The sequence below is a fragment of the Mesoplodon mirus genome (genome assembly GCF_964341445.2).
Source record: "Mesoplodon mirus genome assembly, chromosome: 12".
Taxonomy (NCBI): Eukaryota; Metazoa; Chordata; class Mammalia; order Artiodactyla; family Ziphiidae; genus Mesoplodon; species Mesoplodon mirus.
Genome location: NC_138988.1, coordinates 31647031 through 31660164, shown reverse-complemented (window position 1 = coordinate 31660164; position 13134 = coordinate 31647031). Strand labels below are relative to the sequence as shown.

At 39.4% G+C, this 13134-nt stretch overlaps 1 protein-coding gene across 15 annotated transcripts in view; it reads left to right on the top strand.

Annotated features, from left to right (window-relative positions):
- The window catches only part of SLMAP (sarcolemma associated protein), a 152103-nt gene that overhangs the window by 53465 nt on the left and 85504 nt on the right, over positions 1 to 13134 (top strand). For 8 of the 15 annotated variants that reach the window (XM_082638353.1, XM_082638350.1, XM_082638352.1 and 5 more), the window contains exon 2: positions 11567 to 11720. In XM_082638353.1, the coding sequence (XP_082494479.1) occupies positions 11567 to 11720 (154 nt within the window). The remainder of the gene's footprint in view (positions 1 to 11566; positions 11721 to 13134) is intronic. The other 7 variants (XM_082638345.1, XM_082638343.1, XM_082638341.1 and 4 more) reach the window with 1 other exon arrangement.

The following is a 13134-nucleotide window of genomic DNA, read 5'->3' as shown; positions in this document are numbered from 1 at the left end:
GTTAGAGTTGAAATTGGCACTTCCTATTCTGATTGCTTCAGGAAAACTTCATAAACAAAGTGGGATTTCATAACTTTGGACTCAAAGACCAGAGACTGTTTAGTCTAAGTAGGAGAGAAGGAAGGCGTTGTGGAGGTTTTGAAGGAATAACAGTGTCAAATCTGTACTATCTGTGAGACCATGGCAATCTACTTAATATACCTGAGCCTCAGTTTCTTAATCTAGAAAATGGACATGGTAATAGCTACTTGGTAGGATTGTTGTGAAGATCAGAAGTGCTTGCACATAGCAGGCAGTCAATAAATGGTAGCTGTTATTATAGATTCGGGACTTGTGGAGTGACACCATAAAAAATAATGGAGGAGAAATCTCCAAAAATTGGTTTTCTTCACCAGGATGACTGTTAAGCTAGCATGAACTGTCTGAAGCAATTATTTTGGAACTCTGGAGTCTAAGCAAACACTTGCAGCATCCAGGGGAGTACTTAATGAAGAAGAGGGTGATAAATTTCTGAGAATTTCAGTGTTTTGCACAGTGGCTACCATTTCCATCCCCTAGCCCTGTGGTGGGTAATTGTGGGTATGGTGACCCATGATTCCTGGTGTGACTTTGCTTGTCTTTCAAAAATTGGGGTTGTATGTTTTTGTCACTGCTTTTTATTGCTGAGGGCCTGGCACAGAGGCTGGCCATTGTTTCAAACCCCACAGACTAAACAGCTTCTCTGGCATCTGCCAAGGGGATTAAAGAGACAAAACACACCCTTCCTGCCTTTTCTTATTGGATCCTGACATTTAGGGGAATCTCTGTTAGGTCACTGGATGACCATGGAGATGACAAAACAGAGACTTAAGTGATGATACACGACAAAGAATATAGTCTTTGCAAAAAATAGTTTGGAAAAGTCAGTAAATAAACTGATGACTGCAGCCTTCATCAAGTAACAACAGCAATCCCTAGGGTGAGGAGAGAACCTGATTTCTGTATTTACCACATTACAATATTCAAGAGGTCCAATTCTCAAAAAAAATTACAAAGCATATAAAGAAATAGAAAATTATGGCCCATTCACAGGGAAAAAAAAGAATTGACAAAAGGCATCCCTGAGGAAGCCCAGACATTGGACTTACTAGACAAAAGACTTTTTAAATAACCATTTTTAATATGCTCAAAATGCTGAAGGAAACCATGGACAAATTAAAGAAAAACAGGAGAACAATGTGTGAATAAGTGTGGAAGATCAGTAGAGAGATAGAAATTGTAAAAGTATTAATACAATAGCTGAAATAAAAATTCAGTGGAAGATTTAGTGACAGATTTGAGCAGGAGGAAGGAGTCAAACTTGAAGTTAGGGCAATTGAAGTTACTCTGTCTGAGGACTAGAAAGAAAAAAGATGAAGAAAAATGAACAGTACCTAAGGGACCTATGAGACACCATCAAGTGTACCAACATATGCATTTTGGAAATCCCAGAAGAGAGTAAGAAAGGGGCAGAAAAAAATTATTTGAAGAAATAATGGCTGAGGAGAACTTTACGGTTTTAGTTCTTACATTTAGGTCTCTGATCCACTTTGAGTTAATTTTTGTATATAGGCGGAGGAAGGGGTCCAACTTTTGCATGTGGTTATCCAGTTGTCCCATCACCATTTGTTGAGGAAACTTTTCTTTTCCTATTGGATGGACCCTGTTCTTCTTTTTCAAGATTGTTTTGCCTATTCAGGGTCCCTTGCAATTCCATATACATTTGCGAATTCACTTTTCCATTTCTACAAAAAAGGCGATTAGGATTCTGGTAGGGATTGCATTGACTCTGTAGACCAGTTTGGGTAAATTTGACACCTTAATATTTAGTCTTCCAATCCATGAACACAGGATGTCCTTCTGTTTACAGGCATACCTTAGAGATACTGTGGGTTCAGTTCCAGACCACCACAATAAAGCAAATATCGCAATAAGCGAGTCATACGAATTTTTTGGTTTCCCAGTGCATATAAAAGTTATGTTTACACTATACTGTAGTCTATTAAGTGTGCAATAGCATTATGTCTAAAAAAAAAACAATGTACATACCTTAATTAAAAGAAATGCTGTTGGAAAAATGGCGCCAATAGATTTGTTTGACCCAGGGTTGCCACAGCCTTCAATTTGTAAGAAATGAAATGTCTGAAGCACAGTAAAGTTAAGTGCAATAAAACGAGCTATGGGGGCTTCCCTGGTGGCGCAGTGGTTGAGAGTCAGCCTGCCAATGCAGGGGACACAGGTTCATGCCCTGGTCCGGGAAGATCCCACATGTGGCGGAGCGCTAGGCATGTGAGCTATGGCCGCTGAGCCTGTGCGTCCGGAACCTGTGCTCCGCAGCGGGAGAGGCCACAACAGTGAGAGGCCGTGTACCGCAAAAAAAAAAAAAAAAAAAAAAAAAAAACGAGCTATGCCTGTATTTGTCTTTAATTTATTTCAACAGTATTTTGTAGTTTTCATTGTACGAGTTTTTTACTTCTTTGGTTAAATTTATTCCTAGGTATTTTATTTAGATGCTATTATAAATTGAATTGCTTTCTTTTTTTTTTTTTTTTTTTTTTTGCGGTACGCAGGCCTCTCACTGTTGTGGCCTCTCCCGTTGCGGAGCACAGGCTCCAGACGCACAGGCTCAGTGGCCATGGCTCATGGGCCCAGCCGCTCCGCCGCATGTGGGATCTCCCTGGACCGGGGCACGAACCCGTGTTGCCTGCATCGGCAGGCGGACCCTCAACCACTGCGCCACCAGGGAAGCCCCTGAATTGCTTTTTTTTTTTTTTTTTTTTTTTTTGTGGGCCTCTCACTGCTGTGGCCTCTCCCGTTGTGGAGCACAGGCTCCGGACGCACAGGTTCCAGACACACAGGCTCAGCAGCCACGGCTCACGGGCCCAGCCGCTCCGCAGCACGTGGGATCCTCCCAGACCGGGGCACGAACCCATGTCCCCTGCATCGGCAGGCGGACTCTCAACCACTGCGCCACCAGGGAAGCCCCCTGAATTGCTTTTTTAATTTCCATTTTGGATTGTTCGTTGCTGATGTATACACACGACTGATTTTTCTGTGTTTTTCTCGTAAACTGCAACTTTGCTGAATTTGTTTGTTAGCTCTAGTAGCTTTTTTGTGGGTTCTATGGGATTTTCCATATAGAGAATCTTGTCATCTGTGAATAGACATAGTATACTTCTTCCTTTCCAATTTGGATGCCTTTTATTTCTTTTTCTTGTGTCTGGCTAGAACTTCAGTACAGTATTGTGTAGCAATGGTGAAAAGTAGGCTTTCTTGCCATGTTCCTGATCTTAGGAAGAAAGCTTTCAGTCTTTCACCATTGAGTATTATGTTAGCTGTGGGTTTTTCATAAATGTCCTCTATCATGTTAAGGAAGTTCCTTTCAGTCCTAGCTTTCTGGGTTGGTTTTTTTTTTTTTAAATATCATGAAAGGGTGTTGGATTTTGTCAAATGCCTTTTCTACATCAATTGAGATGATCTTTTGGTTTCATTTTGGTTTTTTCCTTTTTTCTATTAATGTGGTATATTATATTGATTGACTTATGTTGAACCACTTTGGATAAATCCCACTTTTTCAGCAAGCCAAGCCACTGCTTTTCCATCATGGGTGAGTTCTGAGTTAGGCTAAACAGAGGTGAGAGCCTCTAGTCAGACCTTCAGGTAGCCCCCAGACATGTTAGAGTAGACGGACACAATAATTTGCAATTTAGGTCTACTCTCTCTGGAACCAGGTAACAGGGTCCCACAGTGGGTATTCAGGCTGATGTCTTCAAGGCTTCTGTTTTACAGGGGGAAGGGAGGGGACAAGGGTGAGGAATGCCACGAAGATTTCCCACTTTTTTTTTTTTTTTGGCTGTGTTGGGTCTTCGTTGCTGTGCGTAGGCTTTCTCTGGTTGCTGTGAGCAGGGGCTACTCTTCGTTCAGTGCACGGGCTTCTCATTGCAGTGGCTTCTTGTTGCAGAGCACGGGCTCTAGGCTCATGGTCTTCAGTAGTTGTGGTGCGTGGGCTCAGTAGTTGTGGCTCATGGGCTCTAGAGCACAGGCTCAGTAGTTAGGGCGCATGGGCTTAGTTGCTCCGTGGCATGTGGGATCTTCCTGGCCCAGGGATTGAACCTGTGTCCCCTGCACTGGCAGGCAGATTCTTAACTACTATGCTACCAGGGAAGTTCCAAGATTTCCTACCATTTTTAAGTTGTCTTTTTCTTGATTCAGCGTTCACATGGTTGCTGTAAAACTTTGCTTTCCAAGGTTCTGATGAAGTTGGTTCTGACAGTTTCTGCTTGTTTTTTCAGCCTTTGTGTGGGGGTGAGAGCTTGGAGCCGCCTACTCTGCCATTTTGCTAATTTCACTTTCTTCATTTTTTTTTGATTCAAAAAAAATTTCCTTCTTTTTATTTCTTATTTCTCTTAAGGCATTTTTTGTTATATTTAGTTACTTGTGTCCTTTTAATTTTGTACTCATTCCTGAAATGATTTCCCTTTTTTTTCTATTTCATTTTGAGTTCTTTCACCTTTCCCTGAGTTTTGTAATTGTGATTTATATTTCTTTTCCGTGCCTTGAGTTATTTTCTTAATGTCTTTTAGCTTGTTCTGAAATAGTATAATTTTGATCTGTTCCCAAGGTTTGTCTGTCATTATTTGTAGGGAATGTTATTTTGCTCTTTATTCTTTTTTTAAAAAAAATAACTGTATGGCATGGGACACTGATATTTTTCTGTTGCTCATTTTTATGTGAAATTTGTTTTCCTGAACTTACAGAAGGGGGTCATGATTCAGGATAAATTTTCTAATGTCACAGAGCTCCCTCTTCTGTTGTTTTTGTAAAATGTTTAAAAATATGATGGCTTCCTTTCCCCTTTTCTACTTTTATCTGGGTCTTTTCTTTCCTTGTCTCTATTGTCCCTGCCCTGATCAATTTTGGTTCCACACCCAACAGCTTTCCCACAGTGTGGAGCCCTATCGTGGAAGGCAGCTTTGGTTGGTAGGTTGGTTTTAGGAATTTATAAGACTCAGGGGCTTCCCTGTTGGCGCAGTGGTTGAGAGTCCGCCTGCTGATGCAGGGGACACGGGTTCGTGCCCCAGTCCGGGAAGATCCCACATGCCGTGGAGCGGCTGGGCCCGTGAGCTGTGGCCGCTGAGCCTGCGCGTCTGGAGCCTGTGCTCCGCAACGGGAGAGGCCACAACAGTGAGAGGCCCGCGTACCGCAAAAAAAAAAAAAAAGAATTTATAAGACTCAGACTGCTCCAGCCTTTTTCAGAATCTACCTCATACTCACTTGTTCGTGGATTGGGCTGAACCTTCCCCATTTTCATCTTCTCTTCTCAGATTGGCTATCATATTGTCCAGTAAATACCTAGTGACTATTTTGAGGTTCTCAAGTCCCTCAAATCCTGCATTGTTTCCAAATACATCCTCCTGCACAGATGCTGATTTCATGAAGGTCTTGTGACTGTTGATGGTTTTCCCCGCTTGTATTTTGAGGTTCATATGGATAATTTGTCACCAATTTTTGTTGCAAATGTTGCCCATGGGATTTTGGTTTTGCTGTCTTAGTCACTCTTTTTCATTTTAGGTGGTGATTCAAGTAAATTAAAAATCTATGATGTATGGAGTCTTGCCTGGTGGTCCAGTGGTTAAGACTCCACACTTCCACTGCAGGGGACAGAGGTTTGATCCCTGGTCAGGGAACTAAGATTCTGCATGCCACGTGGTACAGGCCAAGAAAAAGAAAAAAAAGATCTATGATGTAGTATCTGCCATCTAGAATCCAGAATCTACTCTGCATTCACATTTTTAAACCACCCCCCCATGTGGACTTAGAATTTCTGGCTTCTGGCCTGTGGCACGTCTCCTGTGTTTGTGCTTTGTTCTGCAGCTTTAATTCAAATGTTATTAATCTATTGGTGGTTGGATTTTTTTTTATAATTACTATCATCATATCTGTGTGTGTGTGTGTGTGTGTGTGTGTGTATTTATTTATTGGCTGCATCGGGTCTTAGTTGAGGCGTGTGGGATCTTCACTGAGGCATGCGGGATCTTTTGTTGCGGCTCGTGAGCTTCTCTCTAGTTTTGACGTGTGGGTTTCTTTTTTCCTCTCTCTCTAGTTGTGGTGCACAGGCTCCAGAGTGCCTGGGCTCTGTAGTTTGCAGCACACGGGCTCTCTCATTGAGGGTGCAAGCTCAGTAGTTGCGGCACACGGGCTTAGTTGCCCCACAGCCTGTGGGATCTTAGTTCTCCGACCAGGGATCGAACCCGCGTTCCCTGCGTTGGGAGGCAGATTCTTTACCACTGGCCCACCAGGGAAATCCCTGTTGGTGGTTGGATATTGCAAAAACCTGTCAACGTAGAAAAGCTAGAAAGAAGCAGTTTATCATTATAGTGGAAATGAAAGCATTTACAAATTGTACCGAAGTTGAAAGTGATGCAAAATGTATTTGTTTATGGAGTGAAAGAGCAGAAACTTTCTGAAGGCCAAAGAGCAAATTATACAACCTGTAAAGTTCTGTGCCTGCGTCTTTGAAGGTAATCGTAATAAGCAAGAAACAAGGATAAAGAAAAGATATGAATATTTTAATATAAAATTTCTCATATTTTAAATATGTAGAATGCAATAGAAATATGACAATGGGCTGAATTTCATTTATAAGCATAGTTCCTACTCCCACATATAGGATGTTTCATACTATAGCAGAATTAAGAACAGAATATTATTCACTTCCACAAACTGTTTCTCTTAGAAAATAAAATATATATATATATATATGTTTTAAGAGATGAACTGATTTGAGACCTTACTGACTTTTACAGGATTAATCCCTCATTATTGCTTAAAGTATGCATCCTATAATTTGTAGAATTGAAATATATATTCAAAGTGATCTGTTCAATTCTCACAATCTATCCATTCTCCACAGGTGGTAGTGGAGATGGTAACAAAACTTTTTCAAATGACAAAATTGCATTTTAAGCCTCAATTTTAGAAAAAAATGATTTTAAGTAAAAAAAATTTACATTATATTTGCTGTGAACATTTTCTGAATAATATTAAATGATATAAATATTTACATGTTAAAAAACTTTTATAATTCTCTATATTTTATTTAAATGTAAATATATAAGTTATTTTACATGAGATCTAACCTGATATGAGAATTACCTTGAAAATATTCCACATAATCAGAAAGTCAACTCTAAAAAATTTGATGACATATTTAGTTAATTTCCCATTGATGCCATTGATTTATTTTCTCATGCAGTCATCTGATTCTCTTAGATATACTTAACCTTTACCAATGGAAATGTTTTTTTAAAGGGTAAGAGATGGAAAGAGCAAAGTTTCAGTGAGTCACTCTGATGTACATTGGGAACAATTGCATAAATGGTATTTTGAGTAAAATCTATTGAAACTATTTTCATTGTTGCCACACAGATCCATCATCATGAATTTTTTTTTAAATTTTAAGTAAAAGAAATACTTCCCCCCCTCAAAAAAAAAAAAGAAACAAGGAAAAGTGACTGATGGGGCAAGGACAACCTTTCAGTTCAGGGATCACCATCAGTGCTTGATTTGGGGGAGCTTAACCTTCAGTCAGGGGAAAGCAGGGAGTTAATTGAAGATAAAACCTGAAAACAGTGAAAGTTGAACTTTGGCCACGAGCTACAGGGGGTTTTTTAAATTCTGGGCTCCTTACATATCTGCTCAACATCAAAGTGAATGCCCAGTGGCTAATACAAACACCAGAGATGCTTGGGCATTCCTTAGGCTACTAGGAAATAAAGATAGTTAAAGCTTCAACAAGATCTGATTTTTAGAGTAGTTAAAATTTTTCTCTTTTGGGACTTCCCTGGTGGCACAGTGGTTAAGAATCCGCCTGCCAGTGCAGGGGGACACAGGTTCGATCCCTGGTCCGGGAAGATCCCACATGCCGCGGAGCAACTATACCCGTGCTCCACAACTACTGAGCCTGCGCTCTAGAGCCCGAGAGCCACAACTACTGAGCCCATGTGCCATAACTAGTGAAGCCACGCCCCTAGAGCCCATGCTCCACAACAAGAGAAGCCACAACAATGAGAAGCCCATGCACCACAACGAAGAGTAGCCCCCGCTCGCAGCAACTAGAGAAAGCCCATGCGCAGCAATGAAGACCCAATGCAGACAAAAAAAAAAAAAAAAAAAAGCCTGATAGAAAAAGGTGTATCAGCATAGAGGAGAAAGATATTTCTGGTTTGAAAGTGACAAAGGACCAACTGACATACCTGCTACAGGAAATGCATCCAGGGACTGTAAGCACAGTCACTTCCCAGTGCCTTGCAAACAAGTTGACTTATTTATACCTATCTAACCTGATAGTAAATAGAATAGCTTCTGTACAATGTAGACTGAATAGTGGCAGATTGTTTCATAGGAGGTGCAGAAACATTATTTTTAATAACAGAAGGTTAAATCAGTGAAAATATTTCTGCAGGGAAGTGAACAATTGCAGTCTAGCTATACCCAAGTGTGGAGGCTCAGGGGCATGAGTGGAGGTTAGTGTGGCTGAGAGGGATAAGGGAGGAAAATAGTGTGAGTTAATGAGTTTGGAGAGGGAACCAGGAGTCATATCATGTGGGGCTTTATTGGCTGTAATGGTAAGAACTTTGGACTTTATTCCAAGGTGTTTGGAAGCCATTAGCTGGTTGAGAGCAGAGGCTCAATGAACAACTAACGTTAAATGGTATGTTCAAGCTAAATGAAGGTCAAAGATACCATGGTGTGCTTTGGACATAATATAGACATGTTAGAATGAAAAGAACATGGGTTAATATTGATTAAAATTTTTTTTAATTTGAAAATTTATGGTTTTAGAGTTAAGAGCTACAAACATGAGGTGTTGATATACGTGTGTGTATGTGTATACACATAGAAAAACACGCACACATTTTTGTTTTTCAAACAGAGTTTTCTAAACAGTACTGAACCTCATTTCATATGTTCTTACTTTTGTTCTCTTAATTTTTTTTTTAAACCACTAGTAACAGCCCACTATATTGACTTAGTAACACACTAATGGATCAGAATTTGAAGTTTGGAAACCATTGTAAATCTATAATCCCCTTATTTGGCTTGCCAAGGCACATATAACTGAAAATGACCAAACCAGAATTCAGATATTGCCACATTTCCCAAGAATATATTAAAATTAAAAAACAAAAAACAGGGGGGCTTCCCTGGTGGCGCAGTGGTTGAGAATCTGCCTGCTAATGCAGGGGACACGGGTTCGAGCCCTGGTCTGGGAAGATCCCACATGCCGCAGAGCAACTGGGCCCGTGAGCCACAACTACTGAGCCTGCGTGTCTGGAGCCTGTGCTCCGCAAAAAGAGAGGCTGCGATAGTGAGAGGCCTGCGCACCGCGATGAAGAGTGGCCCCTGCTTGCCACAACTGGAGAAAGCCCTCGCACAGAAACGAAGACCCAACACAGCAAAAATAAATAAATAAATCAATAAACTCCTACCCCCAACATCTTCTTTAAAAAAAACAAACAAACAAACAAACTCATTTATACAGTGCAACAATAGGTTCCAGTGTAGAAAAAATCTTGAGGATAATTGTTCCTACTTGAGCATATTGCCTGTGCTTATCTCCCTGGTGTGAAATATTAAGGCCTCTAAGTTTCAAATGGACTTGTAAAATATCAACACAATTTTCTTTATTAATGGTCTGTAATTAACTACATAAACTGCTAGCCAAAGTAACAGTTGGTCTCTTTTTGAATTATAAACAGAGACTAAGTCATTTATAGACAGCCTGGTGGCCTTTAAATTGTCACCTAGGAATTAATGAAAAGAAATGTCATTTTCGTATCTTCTGCAAATTGCTTATTCTTCTGTTGTGTTTCATTTTGGAAGAGGGTTTTTGGGAGGAGTGAAGGGTAAATGAAACATAAAGGTCAGTGTGAAGTAATGGGGGAAAAATGTCCCTTTTAATTCCATGATATAAATCCCTGCTTCTGTATTCCATAGCTCTGTTTGGAAAGATACTTGCCTGTGCCCCACTTTTCTCACTTATAAATGGAAATAATATCTATAACATAGCTTTAATGTTAAGGTTAAATGAGGGCCTGGTGGTGCAACATGTATTTTAATAAATATTAGTTTTCTTCTTTCCTTTCTTCCTTAGGAAGGCATTCAGTGAAAATGTGTTGCTAGAATAAGCAGGGCTGGAGAGTGTAGAAAGATGCAAAAAGAAAGGTACATCTTTTTTTATTGGTTGTTCTCTTCCTAGTAAGTCTATTGTGTGTGATCCCAGTTGTTCCTAATTTCTCTTGGACTAGGTAGGTGATAAATAGGTAGGCTTCCTGTGCCTCCTGCTGTCCCTTCCCTTCTTAAAGAGGGAGGATTACCCAAGTGATGAAAGGCAAGTTTGGGGGGGCCAGGAAGTGATACCTTCATAGCTGATGCCAGTATTTTAGTTTCTAGTGTCTCCAAAATGTTTATCACAAAGAGTTTACTGAAGATGTTTTGGGCCTGATACCACGTATGTTAGTTAACTGATAGCAATTAATACAGGTGTTACCTAATACCAATTGTCCTTGCCTGTGGAATAAATAGCACTTCCTTTGACTTAACCCAGAAATCCTAGGAGCAAAGTTACAAAGTCAGAGTGAGATGGAAAGATAAAATTAGAGTTTTGTGTAGGTGGCTTAAAAAGAAGAAAATAACAGCTTTATTGAAATATAATTTATATACCATAAAATTCAGTCTTTTAAAATGAACAATTCATTGGTTTTTAGTATATTCACAGAGTTATGCAACCATCACCACTATCTAATTTTAGAACCTTTTAATCACCCCCAAAAAAAATCTTATACCCATTAGCAGTTATTCACCCCACCCCATCCCACCCTCTGCCCCAGCACCTCAGCCCCTTGCAACCACTAATGTGCTTTTTATCTCTATGGATTTGCTTATTCTGGATATTTCATATAAATGGAATTACATAATATATGTCTTTTGTGACTGACTTCTTTTACTTAGCATAAGGTTTTAAAAGTTCATCCATGTTATAGCTTGAATCAGTACTTCATTCCTTTTTATTGAAAAATAATATAATTCATGTGGATATACTATGTTTTGTTAACCCATTCATCAGTTGATGGGCATTTGAGTTGTTTTCATTTTTTGGCTATAAGGAATAATGCTGCTATGAACATTCGTGTACAAGTTTTGGTGAAGACATATGTTTTCAGTTCTCTTCAGTATATACCTCAGAGTAGAATTGCAGGGTCATATGTTAACCTTTTGTTTAACATTTTGAGGACCTTGTAAACTGTTTCCTGAAGTGATATACCATTTTGTCCAGCTGGATTTTAAATCACCCAGTTTCAGGGTTCTAATTTCACATGTAATGAAGGAGAATCTTAGCTGAAGTAAGCGGTTTGAATTGATAGGGGGGAAAAAAATCTACCTGCAATAGTTTGCAAAGTTGGAAGTATTGATACTATTTTTTAAAAGTAGGTTTGGAATTATTCCTACTAATCTTTGGCTCTTTTTTAAAATTTTATTTTTGCAGTTTTATCTCCAAGACACTAAAAGTAGTAATGGTACCTTTATAAATAGTCAGAGATTGAGTCGAGGCTCTGAAGAAAGTCCACCATGTGAAATTCTTTCCGGTGACATTATCCAGTTTGGGGTAGATGTGACGGAGAACACACGGAAAGGTACGGGTATGGATCGATTTTCCTATTAATTTACCTTGTTTGTTTAATTTTTTATTCTGTTGTTTAATGTTACAAAACATTTCATGCTTGCAGAAGCAATTTAAGTACAACATTTTATGCAGTGAAAAGTTGTCTCTCACTTTCCCTATTGTTTTTCTAAAATTTTAAATTCTAAAATGTTAAATAATTTATAATCTTTATCACAGTATGAAAACACAGGGCACTACTGAGTCAGTTAGGAAACAGTTGGCTGTGGTGATGCTGTACTCAACCAATAGGAGCTTAAACCATAAGGATATTTCTTGTTAACTTATTAACAACAAGCCTGGAGGTAGGTACGTCCAGACTTTGTTCACTTGGCTCAGTGATGTTATCAGGAATCCAGGGTCTACTGTCCTCCCATTCTGTTATCCCTTACATGTTGGTTTTTTACGCTTTTGCTTGTTGCCTCATGGTCTAAGGGTGATGGCTGCAGCCCCAGGCTTTATTTTCCTCACACCAGTGTCCTAGGCAAAAAAGATAAGGTGGGGGCAAAATGCCTTTTTGTGTGGCTCTCTTTTCATGTTTGAAAGAACAATCTTTCCTAGACTCCTTCCAGCAGATTCTTTCTTTTGTCTCACTGACTGCATGGGTAGGTCACATACATACCTTTAACTGTAGCTACAAAGGAGCCTGGGAAGGAAGTTACTTGGCAAAAGTAAGCAGGAGATCCATGACTGGCATAGATCAATTATGATTTATCCCTTTTGGTTGTGTCTTCATTGTTGCCCCAAACAAAATCAGAATTCTGTAGGCAGCTACCACGAATATAAAATTTCATGTCTCAAGTTTTTGAAACTAGGATTTCTCCAGCTGAATAAATTTAGATTAATTTTACAATTCTGAGGCTTTTTGGCCCTACCTAGTTCACTGTTTACTTTATGACCAAGAAATTATATGGCTGAATCATAAAACTAAATAAATAGGAACCAAAAGTATGCAGTCCCACTGTTGCAGTTTAATATAGATAGTGGAACCGATTGGCAAGTTTCTCCTTTTGTTTCTCTGAGCACACTCTGATCTGATAATACCTTAAGTCATTAGTCTCTGGCATTTTGCACAGTAGATATGGGAATCCAGGGGGTGCTGGTGATGATAGTGTGTGTGTGTACACGTGCATATACGTTTACATACTGCAACTGCAGTATTATTTTTGCTGGGTTTTGTTGGCCTCCTCAGAGTGTTAGGTTTTTTGTTTGTTTGCTTGTTTGTTTTTTTAAGGTGTTAGGTTTTGAAATTTGGATGTGTGTAGGGCCAACGTCTTAGGAATTTTCATTTACAATTTAAAATAGAACGGAAAGTTTGTATTTTGATGCAAAATATTGAGTGCTCCTTACTAAGAGAACTCAACTTATGTGTAAACATACTGAGAACAGCTGCA